General features: G+C 36.4%; 3 protein-coding genes across 3 annotated transcripts in view; 2 read left to right on the top strand and 1 right to left on the bottom strand.

Moving 5' to 3' along the window:
- LOC128546948 (116 kDa U5 small nuclear ribonucleoprotein component-like) overlaps positions 1-13,648 on the top strand; it is a 33,375-nt gene extending 19,727 nt beyond the window's left edge. The window contains exons 12-26 of the mRNA XM_053518377.1: positions 297-488; positions 877-967; positions 2,188-2,323; positions 2,976-3,103; positions 3,886-4,079; positions 4,631-4,742; positions 5,987-6,127; positions 6,671-6,764; positions 8,792-8,882; positions 9,485-9,698; positions 10,530-10,617; positions 11,046-11,164; positions 12,022-12,116; positions 13,123-13,384; positions 13,568-13,648. Coding sequence (XP_053374352.1) covers positions 297-488; positions 877-967; positions 2,188-2,323; positions 2,976-3,103; positions 3,886-4,079; positions 4,631-4,742; positions 5,987-6,127; positions 6,671-6,764; positions 8,792-8,882; positions 9,485-9,698; positions 10,530-10,617; positions 11,046-11,164; positions 12,022-12,116; positions 13,123-13,384; positions 13,568-13,648 — 2,038 coding nt within the window. The remainder of the gene's footprint in view (positions 1-296; positions 489-876; positions 968-2,187; positions 2,324-2,975; positions 3,104-3,885; positions 4,080-4,630; positions 4,743-5,986; positions 6,128-6,670; positions 6,765-8,791; positions 8,883-9,484; positions 9,699-10,529; positions 10,618-11,045; positions 11,165-12,021; positions 12,117-13,122; positions 13,385-13,567) is intronic.
- The window catches only part of LOC128546984 (116 kDa U5 small nuclear ribonucleoprotein component-like), a 110,570-nt gene that overhangs the window by 31,568 nt on the left and 56,948 nt on the right, over positions 1-22,054 (top strand). The gene's annotated exons all lie outside the window — the stretch shown is intronic.
- Positions 16,660-22,054, bottom strand: part of LOC128546947 (uncharacterized) — a 28,832-nt gene continuing 23,437 nt past the window's right edge. The window contains exon 5 of the mRNA XM_053518376.1: positions 16,660-17,063. Within this exon, the coding sequence (XP_053374351.1) occupies positions 16,660-17,063 (404 nt within the window). The remainder of the gene's footprint in view (positions 17,064-22,054) is intronic.

Raw genomic sequence — 22,054 nt, 5'->3', positions numbered from 1 at the left:
CCTCATACTTCCATCAATTCTTCGAATAGTCGAGCACTCGCTGTTTTGCGGACAGCTCTTGTTTTACATTTACTGTCTCAGTAAAATTTTCTGCTTTGATATTCTTTGTATGTTTTGAAGTGAAAAGGGACCTAGTTTTATAAAATTTGTTTAGCTGGAGTGTCTGACTAACATGTCATCTGCACAACTCAAAGGTACTCAACCAAACTTTTTCTTTCCACAAGAAACCAGGATTCAGTGTTGTAAAAATGTGTTTCATAATTATATTTAATACAACTGCTTGTAATTACTTTCAGTTTATACACAGAAGAAGAAGGGGGCCAGCAGGTGTCGCCACTGATTGGCAATGTCTGTTTCGCCAGCTCTTACTACAGACTGTGCTTTACACTGGGCTCTTTTGCTAAAATATATTCGGACACCTATGGCGGAATAAATGAAAAAGAATTTGCAAGAAGATTATGGGGAGATATATATTTCAACAGTAAAACGTAAGCTGATTTTGCTAGATTATAATTATTAGTTGTAAAGACTTTAATGTCAAGGTCCTTCTGCATTGAACCATAAGTTACCAGATTTATTAGATGTTAGAAAAAATAATAGTAGCAAAATTGTACTTTTAGTTAAAAGGCAAACATGTATTTTGTCATGAAGAGCAGAGGCTGGCAAAAAATTTTGTTTTTGAAATAAGATACGTGAAATTATTTGAAGGATCTGTCAACTAAGTAATTTTGTTATGGGTGTCTATTTCATTGTTTTCTTTAAAATAGTCTGCATTTCTTCATGATGCACCTTAGCATGATAAGATCTGAATTAACAAATTCAGATAATGAAAATTATTCACTTTTTATAACAGTATATCTCGCTGATTGTTTGCAGGCGAAAGTTTAGCAAGAAACCACCAAACAGCTCAGCACAGAGGAGTTTCGTAGAGTTCATTCTAGAACCACTGTATAAAATATTTGCACAGGTAATTCCAAACAAAATTTCTACGATTTCTGTTTAAAGTCTTGTTGGTGTTTGTACAATTAACTTGGTGAATTGGAGCCATTTTACACTCCATCTCATTCAAAATAACTGAGGTCAAGGTCACAATGACTGTGCTTGAGAACTCTTTGACCAACAGTTTTCATACTAAGGAGGCACACAGACCATATACATTAAACAATTCAGATTGATTTTGAGGGAACAGAGTAAGAAGCTTAGGTCAGAGTGACAGCACAAAAAGCAAATTTACCATGGATCCCTTCTGATTTTGAGGCCTATAGTCACTGTTCAGTATTTTCAGAATTCCTGAAGGGTTTTATTTAACACCTTCTGCTTCAGATATGTCTGCTGTTAAGAATTTTTATGTCCCTGAAGGGCATTCTCATCCATCAGAGGTTCGTCAAAATCCCGAGACGAACCTCTGATTTATTTCCATCGTTTACTTGGTGAGCATGCGCACTCGTAATTACTATTGGGAGTGGTTTCAGCCAATCATTGTTTGCCATTATTTGGAACTCCGAATTGAAACTTCAAAAAATATGTAAACAAGATACTTGCTTACGATGGATAAAGGCTGTATTCCATGATTGCGATAAATAAAGATTTATTCCTGTAATTCGACGTTAAGAGATTTACATCAAGAAATAATAATATTCGTCGTAAATGGACATCGTATTCCCTCGATAATATGGGAAGGACGCGGTCACGCTTTTCACGGACGATTTTGATTGGTTCGCTACGATTTGTCGCGAAACGACGCTGATTGGCTGAAACGTTTTACCTGTATTGTAACCAAACCATAAATATCGGCGAAATGTGCCAGAGGTTCATCCGGGGAACCACGGTAGACCTCTGGTATGCGAGAATGCTGAAGGGAGGCATATTAGTTTTCAACTGTCCGTTCGTTAGTTCGTTCGTTTGTCACAACGTTAACTTTTTGCATGAAGGCACTTTACTCGCGAACCACTGCACCCAGGACCTACAAACTTCACATGCTGATAGTACTTATTGAGTACACGACCTCTGCTGACTTTGGGGTCATAGGTCAAGGTCACCAGGTCAAAGGTCAAGGTGCTGTGGGGGCATTTGTCACAATTAGTGACAGCTCTTGTTCCTGATAGTGTTTTATGTAAAGTATTTTTGTGTTTATTTAGTTTCCCGCTTTATATTGCTCCCTCTAAATCCATTATTATTGCATTGTAGATTGTAGGTGACGTAGACAGCAGTTTACCAAGGGTTTGTGATGAGCTGGGTATCTCCCTTACCAGTGAGGAAAAGAAACTCAACATCAGACCTCTCATGAGAATCGTCTGTCGAAGGTTCTTTGGTGACTTCACAGGTATAAAAAATGGTCTACTAACTTCCTGTCTGTCTTTGCAATGTTACAGCATTTAAATGAACATTCCATGCCCTGGTACAATTAGTTTAGATGATTTTGAGCATGCTGTATTATATTAAGACATTAGCTAAATGAACTTTATTAAAATGATTGTAAAACCCTCATTACTTGTGATTTTTATCCCTATTTTATGATTGATAATTCACGACTCATTGTAAGTAATAGAAGGTTTTACATTGTACCGCATGTGCCACCTAAAAATGCAATCATAAAACTGTACAATTGTTTAATAGAATTTTGTCACCTAATTAAGAAACTTTCACCAGAAAGAAACCTTTAGATGCATGTACTCCCTGTCAGCAGTTTATGCATGCTTTGGTTTGATTTCTTTGCAATATTGTAAAATTTTGATATTTTGGATGACAGATTTCAATGTTGACTTAGTCTAGGAAATCTTATCCCAGCAAACGAGTAAATATCCATTCATTTTATGTTCAAAGGTTGAAATCCATTAATTCATATCCGATTAAACAGCCATTTTAGACAAACTGCAAAATTTCATGTCCAGGAAATTGAATGATTTCACAGTACATATGACAGAAGTTTTCACTTGTGTGATGATTTAGATCTTAATTATAGGAAGTTATTTCAGGCTTTGTGGACATGTGTGTTGACCATATCAGATCTCCGCTGGACAATGCTAGAAGTAAGATAGAGCACATATATACTGGACCAATGGAATCAGATCTCGTAGATATGATGGTGCAATGTGACTCTGATGTAAGTCCTGGTCTTGATACCGTAATTGATAAAAAAAATGTCATTAAGTTTTTGACAGTTTTGAAAACTTTACCAAGTCTGTAGTGTATGTGTCACAGGGTGAGAAATATGTTCAGTAAATCAAGGGCTCAAACTCAGGACCCACCCTTATAGGGCAGGTGCTCTACCAGCTGAGCTAACTGATTGCCTTAGACAAATGCTCCATTCTTGTGATGTGGTTCTTATTGGGACACTTGCCCTAGTTTAATAATGAACAAGTGCTTCTGTGTTCCATATATTTTGTAATTTTTGTGATAGTTTTTTTCATAGATATTGGGAATGGTGCTACTTTGGGATTTAAAGCAGGGTGGATGTTTTACCTGCATCTTCTTTTATTATACAACCATGAGTTTTGTGGAAGGTGACTGGTTCCTTTGGGCCTTCCTCAGTTCTTAAACTTGGCCATGTGACTTAAATTGTGGTGGTGTGAATTAAAAAAACACCAAATAGTTATATCAAATACTGTTGGAAAATATTATTAGCAAAAACTAGCAAAACATCTCGTGCAATTGTTGTTACATGACATGCACAACTAGGCCAAAGTCTGCCCTTTTATGTTGAATAGAAAGTATAGAATCTACCAGTTCTGTGTGGCCTGCAGTATTTTGCTGCAGCGCAAAACTGTTTTCACTTTCCTATCTGCTTTTTTTATTCATTTGTAGTTACAATAATTCACATTGACAGGATAATTTCACTTCAAGCTTCAGTAATTGATTTCTTGGTTCATGTATATAAACTTTCAGGGTCCACTTATGGTACATACAACAAAGTTATACCCCACCCAAGATGCTACATGCTTTCATGTGTTTGGTCGTGTCATTAGCGGGACACTGTATGCTAACCAGGAAGTGAGGATTCTGGGAGAAAACTACACATTACAGGACGAGGAAGACTCAAGGTTCGGTCAGATTGGCAGACTTTGGATCTCAGAAGCCAGGTTTGTACTTTGCTGGTTTAGAAGAGAAAGTCATACTCTAAGAAAGCACAATTGAAGCTTGATGAGTTGTGAAAACTTAGACCATTCAAGTCAGCATTGTAGGGAAAGTTTTACACAACCAGTCAAGACAACACAAGTTTGGTCTAAAGGCGAAGCAAAGGTTACATGAATTGTTTATAAAAAACGCTAAATAGCTTGTGTCAGATGTGCTTAAGTATATTTACAACTAATTGGAATTGGAAGAGCTAGGCACTCTAGTTAAAATTCCAGGAACAATTAGTAAATCCTATTTATCTTATGTGATGTTTATTAAGGACTTCAAGGGATTATTTAACTTGCATTATTTTTGTTGCTGATGAAAGATAGAGGTGAATAGGGTATCAGCCAGGAACCGGATCCTTATTGAAGGCATTGTTCAATCTATTGTAAAAGTTTACATTGATTTTGTTACAGGTGTAAGATTGAGGTGAACAGGGTACTAGCTGGGAACTGGATCCTTATTGAAGGCATTGATCAACCTATTGTAAAAACTTACATTAATTATATTACAGGTATAAGATAGAGGTGAACAGGGTACCAGCTGGGAACTGGATCCTTATTGAAGGCATTGATCAGCCTATTGTAAAAACAGCGACAATTACAGACACTTCAGCTCCAGAGGAGGTAAGTCTTTCATTGGATGAGAGCATGTGATGAAGCTGAATTTTAGGTTGGAAACAAACCCTCTAAATTTGTCTTAGTCCTAAACTTGAAATTTCTCATAAGGTAGTTATTCATGTTTAGATGGGCATCTATGGGAACATCACAATTTTGTTAACATTTGCGCAAGATTTTCCTATAATGTAGATTTTAATGAAACTTCTCTTAGAGGGAAATAAGCTCCTGATCTGTAATATGGTGAAACAAAATGTATAGGGTTAGTGTTTGTTTTTGTGATATTTGGATTTGGTATAAGAGAACATGTTAAACATTTTAATAACATATTGGCATTTCTCTTGAAAGATAGTAATGTTGCCACTTTAATATATTTACTCTAGGGTTGCCATTAAGTTTTACTCTAATATTCATTTCCTTCCTGGCTTTATTTTATATTATCCGGATAAATGATATAATAGCATTACTGCTGGTTTATCACACATGCAGAACTACCTGAACAAGTAGTTACTGTTGCTTCTTCCAGAGCCTCCATAGCCAAATGGTTTTGGTCACTGACTTCGAAATAATTTCATATTACCTGTTTGTGTAGTTACATGAGGAACATATTCAGCTCACTTAAGTGAGTTCTATCAAGGCAATCATGTGTGCAGGGAATGATGCCTGGAGGGAAACCTGGGGTCTTAAGAAAAAGCTATACATGTAGACACAACCTGTAATGTATTGATGCGACTTTAAACCAAAGAAAACAAATAATCATTCAGTGATAAAGGAACTCCATTTGTCTTAATAAGGAGCACAACAGACTATATCTGTGCCATTCTAAAGGTTGCAAGCTGTATCTGTATGTTTCTTTAAAGATCTAACAAAGAATCTCATGTCTAAAGTACATGTATGCTGCATTGTCGTCTCCTGGAAACTTAAAGCCACCTTATGGAGTACAGGCTAGCATTTAGTATAAGTTTGTAGATTTTCTGACAGTCAGACATGTCTGGGATATACTTCAGAAGTAGTGTTAACCCAGCTAAATAGATGAAGCAGTCATTTTACAGTGGAACATGTGCTGAAAATCCTGTAGACAGACGATTTCTGCTAAGACCATTAGTTAAAATTTCAAAATTTAACCTGTACAATGCTTTTTAATTAGCAAATAAGGACCATGTTTTGTCCTTTCAAAAGTATGGTCTCTTTAAATACAGGTTTTGACTGTATAGTATATCTTTATACTTGATAACTTCTATGTTACATTTCAGGTTCACATATTTAGACCATTAAAGTTCAACACAAGTTCAGTAATCAAAATAGCTGTGGAGCCAGTGAACCCATCAGAGTTACCTAAAATGTTGGATGGTCTGAGGAAAGTCAACAAGAGTTATCCACTTGTTACAACAAAGGTATGGATAAAAATATGAAACAGAAATCTGTTCTGTTTACAGGAATAGATGCAAAATGTGGCAACCCTTTTCAGCATGAAATATGGCTTTAATGTGTTTTGAAATATGTCTGTGTTGGATTTTTTGTACAAGAAATGCAACGATAAATTTCTAAGTTTTTGTATATTAACTTGCTCATAAGATAAAGAAACATAAATCTCAAAATTTCTGTATTAAATTATAACTTGCTCATTAAATATAGGAACAAACATGAGGTTCAAAGTTTCCCTACTTACTGCTTTCTCATGAAAAAAAATATAAAGATGCATTTCTTTACATACTAAATGCTCCTTTTTGGAGATTGGGGAATAGGGTGTGATGGGTAGGACTACATTAAATAAAGGTGGTAAATCACTCCTAATTTAAAGACAACTTTATGCTTTAAACTTCCTTCTTAAACTGAAAAATTTTCTGAGTTTTCTTAAAAGGAAACTTGTAACTTAACAGAAAGGTAAAGTAAATGTATTTGTATAAAATACAGTGTTAATAATGATTTTTTTCCAGGTTGAAGAGTCTGGTGAACACATTATTCTGGGGACTGGAGAGTTATATCTTGATTGTGTGATGCATGATCTTAGAAAAATGTACTCAGAAATAGGTAGGCTTTCCTTTGCCCAGTAGCAGGTACCATTTTCAAGGTTTACTGAAAAGAGATTTTTCTTTTCATTAAAAGAAAAAATGGTTTAAAATAGTTTTCTGTTGCTGATAGATTTTAAAACAGACTTTCTCATGTTGACATAAGAATATTGAACAAATAAAGTTTCTTGCAAATGGAGTAGATTTGAAACTTTTTCAAGCATGTCTTTGAATTTTTACCTGTCTTGAGATAAATCACCATAAACAAGTTTGCTCACCTTGCCATCCTATTAAACTGCTTTTTGCTGCTTCAGTACTACAAAAAAGACCATGTTTGAAAAGCCTTGGTGCAGCTTTCTACAGGGTACAAGGCACCTTAGTTTATACAAAATTAGATTTAATTTCACTCAATTATGAAAGCTAGCTTTTTTATACGCCCGTTTGAAAAACGGGACGTATTATGGGAACGCCCCTGGCGGGCGGGCGGGCGGCGTCCACAGACCTTGTCCGGAGCATATCTTCTACATGCATGAAGGGATTTTGATGAAACTTGGCACAGTTGTTCACCATCATGAGACGGAGTGTCATGCGCAAGAACCAGGTCCCTAGGTCTAAGGTCAAGGTCACACTTAGAGGTCAAAGGTCAAATTCAAGAATGACTTTGTCCGGAGCATATCTTCTTCATGCATAGAGGGATTTTGATGAAACTTGGCACAATTGTTCATCATCATGAGAAGGAGTGTCATGCGCAAGAACCATGTCCCTAGGTCTAAGGTCAAGGTCACACTTAGAGGTCAAAGGATACAAGAATGAAAACTTTGTCCGGAGCATTTCTTCTTCATGCATAGAGGGATTTTGATATAACTTGGCACAAATGTTCACCACCATGAGGCGGAGTGTCATGCGCAAGAACCAGGTCTCTAGGTCTAAGGTCAAGGTCACACTTAGAGGTCAAAGGATACAAGAATGAAAACCTTGTCCGGCATGTCTTCTTCATGCATAGAGGGATTTTGATATAACTTGGCACAAATGTTCACCACCACTAGACGTAGTGTCATGCGCAAGAACCAGGTCCCTGGGTCTAAGGTCAAGGTCACACTTAGAGGCCAAAGGTCAGATACAAGAATGACTTTGTCCGAAGCATTTCTTCTTCATGCATGGAGGGATTTTGATGTAACTTGACACAATTATACACCATCATGAGACGAAGTGTCATGCGCAGTTCCCTTCTTTCGAATTACTTCCCTTTGTTGTTACTATAAATAGCTTATATTGTAACTTTTTCATTACTAGTCATAGGGAAAAATTGAGACCACTTTTCTGTAGTACAATATGCATGCTACATCCAATTTTGAGGTGTATTTTGACCAGTCTCTACCTGGTTAAGATTTTTGTGAGGACTTACAATTTTTTTTTTTTTTTTTTTTTTTTTTTTTAAAGATTAACTTCCCTTAGTTGTTACTATAAATAACTTATATTGTAACTTTTTTATAACTGACCGTAGGGAAAAACCAAGACCACTTTTCTGTGGTACAACAGAGATGTTACTTTCCAATTTTAGGTGTATTTTAAGGTATCTCTACCTGGTAAGGAGTTTTTTTGTGGACTTAGAAAAACAAAACACTTAGTTATTACTAAACAACCACAAAGTTAAAATTCCATTTGCAAATACAGTTGTTAGAGTAAAGAAATTTGCTGTGACGGGCATATATTGTGACATTCTTGCACTCTTGTTTACTCTCTATTTGTGGCCCATTATTATTATTATTATTATTATTTAGCCTGCTTCCTGGAAAAACAAGAACTTTGGTCATTCAAGAAGGCCTTGGCTGAACTCACAGTCTCTGTGTTGAATGGGCCAACATTTTAACCTCTACACCACAATGCCCCACTTTAGGCCTACACATTTTATGTGAAAACCAGTTGTTTTCTTGGGAGCATGCCTGCAAACCAAGGTCATTGCACATACACATCAGTTGTAACATAACTGCTACACCATTTCAATGAATAGAGCAATTCCTTATATAGGTAATTCTAATGTATCTTCAGATATAAAAGTGGCAGACCCTGTTGTGTCATTCTGTGAAACTGTAGTAGAAACTTCATCATTGAAATGTTTTGCTGAAACTCCAAACAAAAAGTAAGTACTTACATTTTCATAAATCTTTAGCAAGCTATGAATGAGAACAAGTTTCTACCACTCTTTTGTAATAAATATGGTGCTAAACGAATGATAGCTTTTCATGAAAAACACAGACCAGTGATACATGTAATGCACACTGGACCTTGCAATGGATTTTTCCCATAGAAAGAACCAAGTATGTATGGTTTTAAATACTAATAATCAGTGATGAGCTTTTGGAAAGACAAATCTTTATTGGCAGGATGGTCTGAGCCAGAAATTTCTGTGTAAAAAGTTTTTTGTTATATAATACTAATACATAACTTCAGTTATTGTGCACTCTTCCGGCTGTTGCCATGAGTTTCCGTTTACTGTTTATCATAAGGTGTATATCTCATTTTCATCAGGGGTTTCACTTAAATGTGTTACAGTGAATGGCTTTGAGATGTTGTGTCAGTAACATTACCCTAAAGTAAAGTGAGGAAAAGAACTGTAAAATGCTAAAAAGTCCTGTTTTACACTGTCTTAAGTGAGATTTGAAGTAATTGTTAAAAGTATTGGTGCAAATGCTAATTCCTGTTTATAAGTGAAGTTTTTTAAACAAGTTGAATTGGTTTTAGGAATAAGTTAACAATGATTGCCGAGCCGCTAGAGAAAGGCTTAGCTGAGGATATTGAGAATGAAGTGGTACAGATCACATGGCCAAGAAAACGTCTCGGAGAATTCTTCCAGACTAAGTACGACTGGGATCTTCTAGCTGCCAGATCTATATGGGCATTTGGACCAGATGCTACAGGACCAAATATCCTTGTAGACGATACCTTACCTTCTGAAGTAAGATCAAAAGATTCTTCTTTAGTGTCTAGGCTTGGTTACCGAAATGAATTGTGTACAGAATATTTAAGTTATACAGAGGTGTTCTAGGACTTCTAGCAAGAAATAGCTAGTATGCAAGGAACTGGTAGCTTCTTGCGTGAGAGATGTATGAATAATGAGTATATGCATATAGTACGGGGGCCAATAAGGTCTACCATGCGTCCCCCCTAGACTTTTTTTCATAGGTACCAAATTGTTCGGCAGAACCAATTCTTTCAAAATAAAAAATGTTCCCATGAAAAAACTCTTTTGAACTATATATGATTTCACTGTTTCCCTGGCAACCGTTCATTTTTGGAAAGGACAACCATATAGATATCTTGGTCAGTTTTGGTGATAAAACAATAAAAATGGTATCAAAATGGAGCTAAGACATTGGCCTTAAAATAGCAGTATTTTTATGTTAACTCATTTGCATATTCATGAATATTAATGAGAATATTACAAAATGGCAAAATTTTATTAGGGATGCATGGTAGACCTTATTGGCCCCCTACCTAATATGCAATAGCAGAATGTGGCATAAATGGATTCAGTAAATGGTTGTCTTACAGGAACTCAATTGAATTAGCAGTAGTAGTAATCTAGAATCTCGAGAGTATAGGAAATATGTCTCTGACAGGAGACTTTCACTGAAAGAAATATAAGCATTTAGTATTCCAGGCACATGCACGCACATCTAATAGTTGAAAACTGCTTTGTCTTCATATAAACATTTGCAGAAAACTGTACAGATAGTTTTAAAAAGTATGTTTATTCTGAATTTTGACTATATTACAACTACTACAGGTGGACAAGAGTTTGTTAGGAGCTGTAAAGGATAGTATTGTACAGGGATTCCAGTGGGCCACCAGGGAAGGTCCTCTATGTGATGAACGTAAGTAGCCTACATTTATATATGTTTGAGCTTTAGATTGTGAAGAAAGCTTTGGGTTTTCTAGACAGCTGTTGAATCTGATAACTAAGCAAGAAAACAGCACTTAGGTCATATGGGGGTGTGGGGGAGGGATCATGCCTCTAGCCATTTTGGAACTTTTGACATCATAGTTCAGAGATCAACTGCTTACTGATTTTGATCCTTGTTTCATTTGTTTTTTGTTTACATAGTCTTCAATTTGATTTTGCGAAGTTTAAGAGGTCTGTCAGTCTGTAAACAGTTTTCAAATTCCAATGCTTTAATTTAAATTTTTTATAGCAAGTTGAATTTTACAATTTTGTACAGGTTACCTGATTTTAAAGTTTAATATTATTTTTGTGTTTTATTGTGTTATAGAAGTCCAGAGTGGCAATTTGTTACTATTTCAGCGATCCGTAATGTAAAATTTAAGATCCTAGATGCAGTGATAGCCCAGGAACCCATACACAGAGGTGGGGGACAGATTATACCCACAGCTAGAAGAGTAGCTTACTCAGCATTCCTTATGGTAAATAGGTTTATCAATTCATAGGCGCTACTTTCTCTGGAGAGTTTTACCAATTAAGTTTTAGCCACTTAACTTTTAGATAACATTAACAGTCAAAACTGGAATAGTTTTAGCTTTGTCTTAAAGAGGGTCAGTTTCATCTCTTCACCAAACTGTTTGTCTGCTTCACAGTGTAGAGCTAGGGACTACATATTTCTAAAAAGATTGATGGAGAGCAATAGCTGCAGTCCATTTACAGAATTACACCTGTAGCTAGAGCTGAACATAATATAGATTGAGTAGTACCGTTGGAGAAAGGTTTTTATGAGCAATCACAGAAGACAATATGTCTAAAATCATTAGTTTCCACCTAAGATTAATGTGGGAATTTGTCAGTTAGTAGCAGAAAGGTTGACATTACTGGTACAGAATCCAGGAGTACTGCATTGGGATAACTGGTAGCATTTATTACAGAACTAAAGTATTGCTTTAGAAGGCCCTTAACTCGCATTAAACAAACAATAAGGAGCTAATCTGAGGGCTCACTGGAAAAAATCAACTACAAAGAATTTGCAATCTTAACCTTAAGAATTAGATTTTGTCACTAGTAAAAATTATATAAAGTTTGGTGACCAGTCTCAGAATACAGCTTAGTGATTAGTCACATTCAAAATTGAGCTCAAAATTAGCCAATCAGGTGCTAGAATTCTTAGACTGGTCTCCAGTTTTGGTTTTGTATCCTTGGATCCTAGGTAAAAATTGAAACTTGTTGGTTTTTGATTGCATAGATAATCAAAATGATTAATCTAGTAATATAAAGGCACATAGTTTACCAGATTAATAGATATTTATAGACTACACATATGGAATCATTTCAGGCGACCCCGAGGATGATGGAACCTTACTACTTTGTAGAAGTACTGGCACCAGCTGATTGTGTGTCAGCAGTGTACACAGTGTTAGCCAGAAGAAGGTTTGTATATGGCCCTGACCTTCACTTTTCAAATAACATTTTTATATCTCTGAGATCGCTGTGAAGTTAGCCAAGTAGGGAAGAATTTGATGATCTGTGTACTGAGTTGAATCTTCTCTGTGGTGATTTGATAGAAGACGATATGTCTAAAATATCATCTTCCACCTATAATTCATGTGGTGAGTTGTCATTTACCTGTGAAGAATATTCAACCTATGATAAATGTAGTTTGAATGTCAGTTACTTATGGATATTCTTCCATGGTTCATGTGGCATGGGTTTGTCGGTTCTTCCTCTATAAATTCATGTGGCATGGGTTTGTCAGTTACTTGTGGAGAATATTACACCCATGATTCATGTTGCAAAGTTGTCAGTTACCTGTGGAGAATCTTCCATGTTTCATGTGGCATGGTTGTCAGTTTCAGTTACTTGCAAAGAATAAATCAGTACTAGAATGGAATCCAGGAACACTAGCTAGGTTAACTTACAGTACTTGCTGAAACGTTGAAAAAGACACTGCATTCAATGCAAATTACAATGCAAAAGATGATTTTTGTTTTTGGAAATTTTATGATGTTTTCTCTATCTTACCTTGAATGTAATTTAAATGCACATTATTTTGCTCTTCTTAAGAAGAGTGACTACTTAAAGCAGTTTACAAATCTTTTATCTTTGAAATCATATAGATCCATACATCTTATGGACAGGGTTACAGTTTCCAAGTACTTCTGACAATTTACTTTGTCATTTGTTGGCCCTCATGCTGCTGAAGATTTGAATTCCCACTTTAATGTTGTTGTTTTTTGTAAGAAAGCTATACTGCTAGCTTGTGATATATAAGTAAATTTCTATTAGTGTGACACCTAATTTAGGACTTGCAGGCATACTCTTTAAAACAATTTTAGATATTTTTCATCTGGTCAGTACCATGACTTATTTTGGACAGTTTCGGGATGATGATTGTGTTATTGATACAAGTCTTACACATTTAATGCTTTAATTTCAGAGGGCATGTTACACAAGATTCCCCAGTACCTGGATCTCCGTTATATACCATTAAAGCTTTCCTGCCAGCCATCGACTCTTTTGGGTTTGAGACAGATCTAAGAACACACACGCAGGGTCAGGCATTCTGTCTGTCAGTGTTCCATCATTGGCAGATAGTCCCTGGTGATCCCCTAGACAAGAGTATACACATCCGACCCCTGGAGGCCCAGCCGGCAACACATCTAGCCAGAGAGTTTATGGTCAAGACTAGAAGGAGAAAGGTTGGTTGAAATTTATTTGGTTAAAACATGAAATACTCTCTTGTGGCTCCAGTCCATGTTCAATTAACTGTAAATTGTTGCAAAATGCTTACTAGTATGTTGTATCACAGTAGGAAAAGTGGTGGAAATTTTTTCAGTCATATGTTCATAGGTAGTATTGACTAAATTGTGTTTTGTTCTTAGATTCTACATATCCTCCACCATGATTGTGAGAGGGGAGATACACAGTCCATTCAATCTGACAAATGGCTAAATGGAATGTAATGAAACTTGATATAGTGGAAGATGGCAATGAAATACAGTGCAAAGCTATAATGAAATCTTGAATAGTTCCTCATTGTCTCCTTTTTTAGCTCACCTGTCACAAAGTGACAAGGTGAGCTTTTGTGATCGCGCGGCGTCCGTCGTCCGTGCGTGCGTGCGTGCGTCCGTGCGTCCGTAAACTTTTGCTTGTGACCACTCTAGAGGTCACATTTTTCATGGGATCTTTATGAAAGTTGGTCAGAATGTTTTACCTTGATGATATCTAGGTCAAGTTCGAAACTGGTCACGTGCCATCAAAAACTAGGTCAGTAGGTCTAAAAATAGAAAAACCTTGTGACCTCTCTAGAGGCCATATATTTCACAAGATCTTCATGAAAATTGGTCAGAATGTTCACCTTGATGATATCTAGGTCAAGTTCGAAACTGGGTCACGTGGGGTCAAAAACTAGGTCAGTAGGTCTAAAAATAGAAAAACCTTGTGACCTCTCTAGAGGCCATATTTTTCATGAGATCTTCATGAATATTGGTCAGAATGTTCACCTTGATGATATCTAGGTCAAGTTCGAAACTGGGTCACGTGCCATCAAAAACTAGGTCATTAGGTCTAAAAATAGAAAAACCTTGTGACCTCTCTAGAGGCCATATTTCTCAATGAGTGAAACTAGAAGATGCTTTTATAGACAAGAGGGCCATGATGAGGGCCATATAGCTCACCTGAGTTTAGTTGGTTGCTGAAACAAATTTCTTTGTTTAAGCTTCTAACAAAAACTAGGTAAGTAGGTCATGGTAAAGATTATTCAAGATAACTAACGAAATCTGTTTAGAAATTAAACTGGTGGTTCAAATTTCTTTCCTGTAGCTTCAAAAACAAGAAAGTAAGTCAGTAGTTCAGGGTTAAGAATATTAAAGATGAGTATTAAAATCAGTATCAAAAGTTTTAAATGGTCCAAATTTCTATGCTGTATCTTCAAAAACAAGAAAGTAGGTCAGTAGGTCACGATTAAGACAATTCAAGATTAATATTGAAATCTGTATCAAACATTATGCTTGTGGTTCAAATCTCTTTGTCACTGCTTCAAAAACAAATAAGTCTATGTAAAACAAGGGACCACCCTGGCGTGGCCTACATTGACCCCACGGTCATGATTTGAACAATCTTGGTAGAGAACCACTAGAGCATACACATACTAAATATCTAACCTTTAGGCTTTATGGTTTAAGGTATTGGACCCGTAATAGAGTACCTCCTTTTTGAAGAGTATTCAATTCCTACCATAAACCTACTTTGACTGCAATTTTCGGGGGGGGGGGGGGGGGGGGGCGGGTAGGTTCAAACCCCACTGGGACCAAATTTTTTTTCCATGTTTTCCTTTTTTTCTAGTAAGTTTTTACTTCTTTCATGTTATTATGAATGTATTGTACAAAAGTGGAAAATTTTCATTTTATAAGCGATTATTTGCTGTTCAATGTGAATTTACCTCTGAATCAGGAGGGGTAGAGTTAGACATCTTTAAAAATACTGAGTTACGTGCGGTAAAAGTTCTCTATTTTGCCTGCATTCTTTAGATTACATACTGTGGAAGAAATGCAGGTAGGTTTTACTATTGCCCCAAGGTTATTTTTGAATGAAGTGAGCAAAATTCAAAACAGATCCACAGGATTCAACCTTAATTTTTCAATGTTGGAGTTAGAATTCTGTCTCATTAAATCTGCTTACTTGAGGCACCCTAGAAAAAAATGATTTTTACAGTTTTATTTTGTGTTTTATAATTGTTTAACAATAATTTGGTGTTTCTTTTATCAAAATTAATGCTGTAATGAATTCTCTGCAAACGTTTTAGATAGTGGCCATCACATTGAATTTTGTCTCTTCTTGAGCCTGAGGAAATACCATAAATTATACAAAATTTACAAAAAACGGCACGGTAAAAGTTGTTTAAAATTTGTAACACAGTGTGAAACATGGTCAACTTCAAGAATATACAAAGCAAATGCCATTTTTTAAACATTTCTTTTAGGGGTCCATCCCCTTAAGACAAGAATTCTTTAAAGGTTTTTCCCTGTGCAAGTCTATTTAAACTATGTGCTCCCAGAGCAGGCCATATTTGACCCTAGGGGGATAATTTGAACAATCCTGGTAGAGGACCACTAGATGATGCTACAAACCAAATATCAAACCCTAGGCCTTGAGGTTTTGGAAAAGAAGATTTTCAAAGTTTTTTCCCTATACAAGTCTATACAAACCATGTGACCCCCGGGGCGGGGCCATATTTGACCCTGGGGGAATAATTTGAACATTCTTGGTAGATGACCACTAGATGATTCTACATACAAAATATCAAAGCCCTAGGCCCTGTGGTTTTGAACAAGAAGATTTTCACATTTTTTCCCTATATGTCTATATAAAGCAAGTGACCCCCGGGGCGGGGTCATATTTGATCATAGGGGGATAATTTGAAAAAATTTGGTAGAGGACCACTTGATGATGCTACATACCAAATATCAAAGCCCTAGGACCCGTGGTTTTGGACAAGAAGATTTTCAAAGTTTTTCCCTATATAAGTCTATATAAACCATGTGACCCCCGGGGCGGGGCCATATTTGACCCTAGGGGGATAATTTGAAAAATCTTGGTAGAAGACCACTTTTTCCCTTTTAAAGTCTGGAAATAGTTTGCACCTCAAATATTTTGCAACAGATCAATCCAACCAACCACAAGATTACTCCTACACACCCCACCCTCATCATGGTGGAGGAAGAGCTCACATGCCCCTACAAGCATTATTTCAGGCAAGGGCGGGCACCTGGGTAGAACCTCCAACCTCTGGCATGTCAGCTGGATGGCTTCCTCACATTAAAGAATTCTACACCCACAGCGTGAGCAGCAAGTGATTTGAAATCAGCAACCTTAACCATCTAGGCTAAGATTCCCTTGAGAAATATATATTTTGTTTTAGAGTTAATTATTAAAATGGCTTAATTTTGTTGATGACTTTAATCATGAATCAATATCATGTAGGACGATCTGCAAATAAAGACAACTCTCTGGCTATACCACTATACACAGGTTTGACAGTACATTGCAAATGTTTGAATAGGAATTTAATTGGATGACCTTTAAAGTGAGGTGGATTCTGTTTACAGGTGGTTTTTAATTTGTCTGGCAATGATTGATTACCAGTAGCTCCTGACGAATTGTTACCTGCTGATGATAATGATGATGATGAGACTCGAATATTAGACCTGACGGGAGTCTGTACTGCAGGTGGATTATCGGTCCTGTTGTGAATGTTTGGTGGATCTCTGTCTGGGGGTTGTCCATCTCTTCTATATATGTCCTGTGTCCATTGGTCACTGGATGGTGAGTTACTGGATGACTGTCCAGCTAAAACACTTTGTGATGATGCTACATTTCCTGCAGTAGAAATCAAGCTTGTTTAACCCTCAGAATAACTGAGAAATATTCTTGAAAGTATCACAAGAATTTTGAAATGAGGGTCATTTAAAAAAAAACTCGAATTAGCCTTTGTTTTGAATATTTCTATGGACATTTTTTAAAATAAGAGGGCCATGATGACCCTAAATCGCTTACCTGAGTTTCATAGATTGCTTCAACAGTTTTGGCAGAGGGTCATGCATGGAAAATATCTGTGAAATTATTTTGAAATTGGGCCAGTATTTTCTAACAAGAAGATTTTTTAAAGTATCCACTATACACATATAGGAAATACTAACTACATATATAAAAAGTGACTTAATCCTCTGGTGGCCATATTTCCAACAAAATGGAATAATTTGAACAAACTCTATACAGTCTCACTGAAGGAACATTTCTGTGATATTATTTAAAGTAGATGTCATAGGGATAAACATTCTAACCATGTTTTATGTAAATCAGGCATACTTTTGTTAAAATACCCAACTGACCAAATTTATCCTAGATTTTAAGAGGACAAACATTCTGACAAAGTATAATAAAGATCAGGTGGAAAATGTGACCTTTTAAGTGTTAACTAGGTCTTTTTATGATTTGACCTAGTGACCTAGTTTTTCCTAGATAATCAATTTTCAAAGCTGACCTATATTAAAGACAAACATTTTGACAAACTTTTCTGAAGGTCAAGAACAAATTGTGGCCTCTACAGTCTTTTTCTAGGGACGGGGTGTTAACAAATTTTTATTTGATTTCACCTAGTGACCTAGTTTTTAAATCAGGAACCCACTTTTCAACCGGACCCATATTTCATGTGAAACAAGAGATCACAGAGTGATCTTGGCGCCCACCAATGTGAAATTTTTGAGTGTTCCAAATTTCAAGACTTATTGGCTAGCTCAAGGTCAAATTTCATTTCCGTACACAACACTGTGCAGGTGGTCCAAATTCGAAAGCTGTAGCTTGAGAAATGTGAAAGTAGGTCACTAGATCAATTTCAAGGACAAAGTTCTTTGTACACAAAACTATGCATGTGCATCAAGTTTGAAGGCTGTAGTTTGAGAAATTTGAAAGTAGGTCACTACGTCAATCTTAAGGTCAAAGTTTATTTCGGTACACAAAACTATGCAAGTGGTCCAAATTTGAAGGCTGTAGCTTGAGAAATGTGAAAGTAGGTCACTAAGTCAAAATCAAGGTTAAATTACACTTCAGAACACAAATCTATGCATGTGGTTTAAATTTAAAGCCTGTACCTTCAAAAATGTGCAAGTAGGTCACTAGGTCAATGTAAAGGTCAAAGTTTGTTTCTGTACACAAAACTATGCACGTGGTCCAAATTTGAAGGCTGTAGCTTGAGAAATGTGAAAGTAGGTCACTAGGTCAAAATCAAGGTCAAATTTCATTTCGAAACACAAAACTATGCATGTGGTCCAAATTTGAAGCCTGTACCTTCAAAAATGTGAAAGTAGGTCAATGTCAAGGTCAAAGTTTTTTCAGTGCACAAAACTATGCATGTGGTCCAAATTTGAAGGCTGTAGCTTGAGAAATGTGAAAGTAGGTCACTAGGTCAAAATCAAGGTTCATCTTGCCTCTCAAATCCATACATGTGTTCCAAATTTGAATGTTGTAGGTTATTGACAAGAAGATTTTAAAAGCTTTTCCCTATATAAGTCTATATGAACCATGTGACCCCCAGGGCGGGGCCATATTTGACCCTAGTGGGATAATTTGAACAAACTTGGTAGAGAACCACTAGATGATGCTGCATTACAAATGCCAAAGCCCTAGGTTTTGTGGTTTGGACAAGAAGATTTTAAAAGTTTTTCCCTATATAAGTCTATGTAAACCATGTGACCCCCGGGGCGGAGCCATATTTGACCCTAGGGGGATAATTTGAACAAACTTAGTAGAAGACCACTAGATGATGTCACACACAAAATATCAAAGCCCTAGGCCCTGTTGTTTTGAATAAGAGGTTTTTCAAAGTTTTTCCCTATATAAGTCTATATAAACCATGTGACCCCCGGGGCGGGGCCATATTAGACCCCAGGGAAAGAATTTGAATCATCTTGGTAGAGGACCACTAGATGATGCTTCATACCAAATATCAAAGCCCTAGGCTCTGTGGTTTTGGACAAAAAGATTTTCAAAGTTTTTCCCTATATAAATATATGTAAATTATAGAAATAAACAAAGGGCCATAACTCACTAAACAATTGTTGAACCAGACTGATTTTCAGGGGGACACAACTAGGGTACCAATACATCTTTCTGACAAAGTTTGGTCAAAATACCCCCCAGTAGTTTCTGAGGAGATGCGATAACGAGAAATTGTTAACGGACGGACGGACGGACTGACGGAATGACGGACCACGGACGCAGAGTGATTTGAATAGCCCACCATCATGATGATGGTGGGCTAATAAACATTCTGATGAAATCTTATCATCAAGCAGAAAATGGGACATCTAGAGTGTAAACAAGCTTTTCCTATGATTTGACTTAGTGACCTAGTTTAAGACCTTAGATATCCAAGTTCTGAATTTTACTGTAAATTTCATGGAGACAAAATCCTGACAAAGGTATATTAAGATCAAGTAGAAAATGTGGTATCTTGAATGTTAACAATGTTTTTTATGTCACAAGGCGAGAAAAATGTGCAGCCAGACTGGGACTCGAACCCGGGGCCTCAGAATACCGTTCCGATGCTCTACCGACTGAGCTACCTGGGTGCCTACACACTTTCTCCCTGTTTTAATATTCAAGTTCTATACCGTGACATATTTCCCAACCATTTTGAAATTCGTCCTCGAATTTCAGCGGGTACTTTATATATAAACAATTAGTCGGAGACTAACCAGTGTAATGCTATTCTAAACTTGACCTATATTTAATGGAGACAAACATTCTCACAATTTTTTATGAAGATCAAACATAAATGAGGCCACTAGTGTGTAAACAAGGTTCTTCAATGATTTCACCTAATGACCTAGTTTTTTTGTCTCAGGTAAACCAGTTTTGAATTTGATATAGATTTCATAGACACAAATATTCTGACAAAGTTTTATGAAGGTAAGTTTAATGAAGATCAAGTCAAAAATGTGACCTCTTAGAGTGTTTAAAGGTTTTTCTATGATTTGACACAGTGACCTAGTTTTTGACCTCAGATAATCAAATTTCAACTTATTTCATATTTCATGGAGATTAACATTCTGACAAATATTTATGTTTACTTTGTAGAACTAATCTGACCTAGTGCCCTAATTTAAGGCCTTGGGTAATCCAATTTTAAAAATTTCTATATTGCATAGAGACAAAAATTCTGTTAGAGTTTTATGGAGATGAGGTAGAAAATGTGGCCTCAAGAGTGTTAACAAGGTTTTCCTATTAATTGACCTAGTGGCCTTGTTTTTGAACTCGGATGACCCAGTGACTTATTTGTCCTGAGATCTTAAAGAAGATTACATTCTGACCATGTTTCATTAACAATGGACCAATGCTGTGACCTCTAGAGTGTTAACAGTCAAACTGTTGATGACAGTTGACGACAAATGATGACGGACACAAGGTAATAACAATAGCTCACCTTGAGGACAAACAAATGACCTTTGACCCCCAACTGTGACCTTGACCTTTGAGATAGGAACCTGGGGTTTGCGCATGTCACACTTTGTCTTACTGAGGTTTACATTCATGCCAAATATAAATAAGATTGCTCCATGCATGTCAAAGTTATGGTCTGAACAAAAAAATGACCTTTGACCTCCAACTGTGACCTTGATCTTTGAGATGGGAACCTGGGATTTGCGCATGACACTCCATCTTTCTGAGGTTAACATTCTCGCCAAATATAAACAAGATTGCTCTGTGCATATCAAAGTTATGGTCCGGACAAACAAATCGGGACGGACGCACGCACATATACCGAACAACCATTTGGACGACTATGTCTTCGCATCCGTAAGAGGGCTCAACAAAAATGGTATCTTACAGTGAACAAGAGGGCCATGATGGCCCTATATCGCTCACCTGTTATCATTGCACTTGAGGACAAGAAGGTCCTCAGAAAAAATATCTAAGTCCAAAGGACAGGAACAACAAAGGAAAGAAATTTAACCAAAAGGAAAAAACAAATCTTACAAGGTATAGATATGTTAAAATACACCTAAAAATTGGAGGTACCATCCATGTTGTACCACAGAAAACTGGTCTCGTGTTTTCCCTACGGCCAATATTAAAAAAGTTACTAAAAATAAGCTATTTATAGTAACGTAAAAGGGAAGTAATTAAAAAAAAAAAAATATTGTAAGTGGACAAAAGAAGGATCTACCAAATAAATCTGTTGACATAAATGAAATTTCAGATCAGTATCTTCATTAGTTATGGAGATATAACAATTTCAATTTGAAATAAAGGGAGGTAATTTGACATAAAATCAGTCCATAGTTATCTACCCTGATTGTCTCAGTCCAACTAATAACAATAATGAAATTTCAAATAATAGTAAGTACTTACTGATATAAATCCATTTTGATTACAATCAGGGGAGGTAATCAGATATAAAATAACTGGAACCTATGATTGGATCTGATTTGTCATGGAATCCAAGATTTATTGTTGTTGAAGATATTTGGGAAGTTTGTATCAAATAAAACCATAAATGAAGTCTCTATATGGCTGCAAAAGCCAAAAGAGCCAATTTTGGACCTTTAAGGGGCCATAACTCTGGAACCCATGAAGAAATCTGGCCAGTTGAAGAAAGGAAGCAAGATCTTGTGGTGATACAAGTTGTGTGCAAGTTTGGTTAAAATCAAATCATAAATGAAGCTGCTATTGTGCAGACAAGGTCAAAATAGCAAATTTTGGCCCTTTCAGGGGCCATAACTCTGGAACCCATTAAGGGATCTGGCCGGTTCAAGAAAGGAACCGAGATCTTATGGTGACACAAGTTTTGTGCAAGTTTGATTAAATTC

This window comes from Mercenaria mercenaria, chromosome 11 (genome assembly GCF_021730395.1).
Source record: "Mercenaria mercenaria strain notata chromosome 11, MADL_Memer_1, whole genome shotgun sequence".
NCBI lineage: Eukaryota > Metazoa > Mollusca > Bivalvia > Venerida > Veneridae > Mercenaria > Mercenaria mercenaria.
The sequence above is the reverse complement of the archived record's forward strand: the minus strand, read 5'-3'. Positions and strand labels throughout refer to the sequence as shown.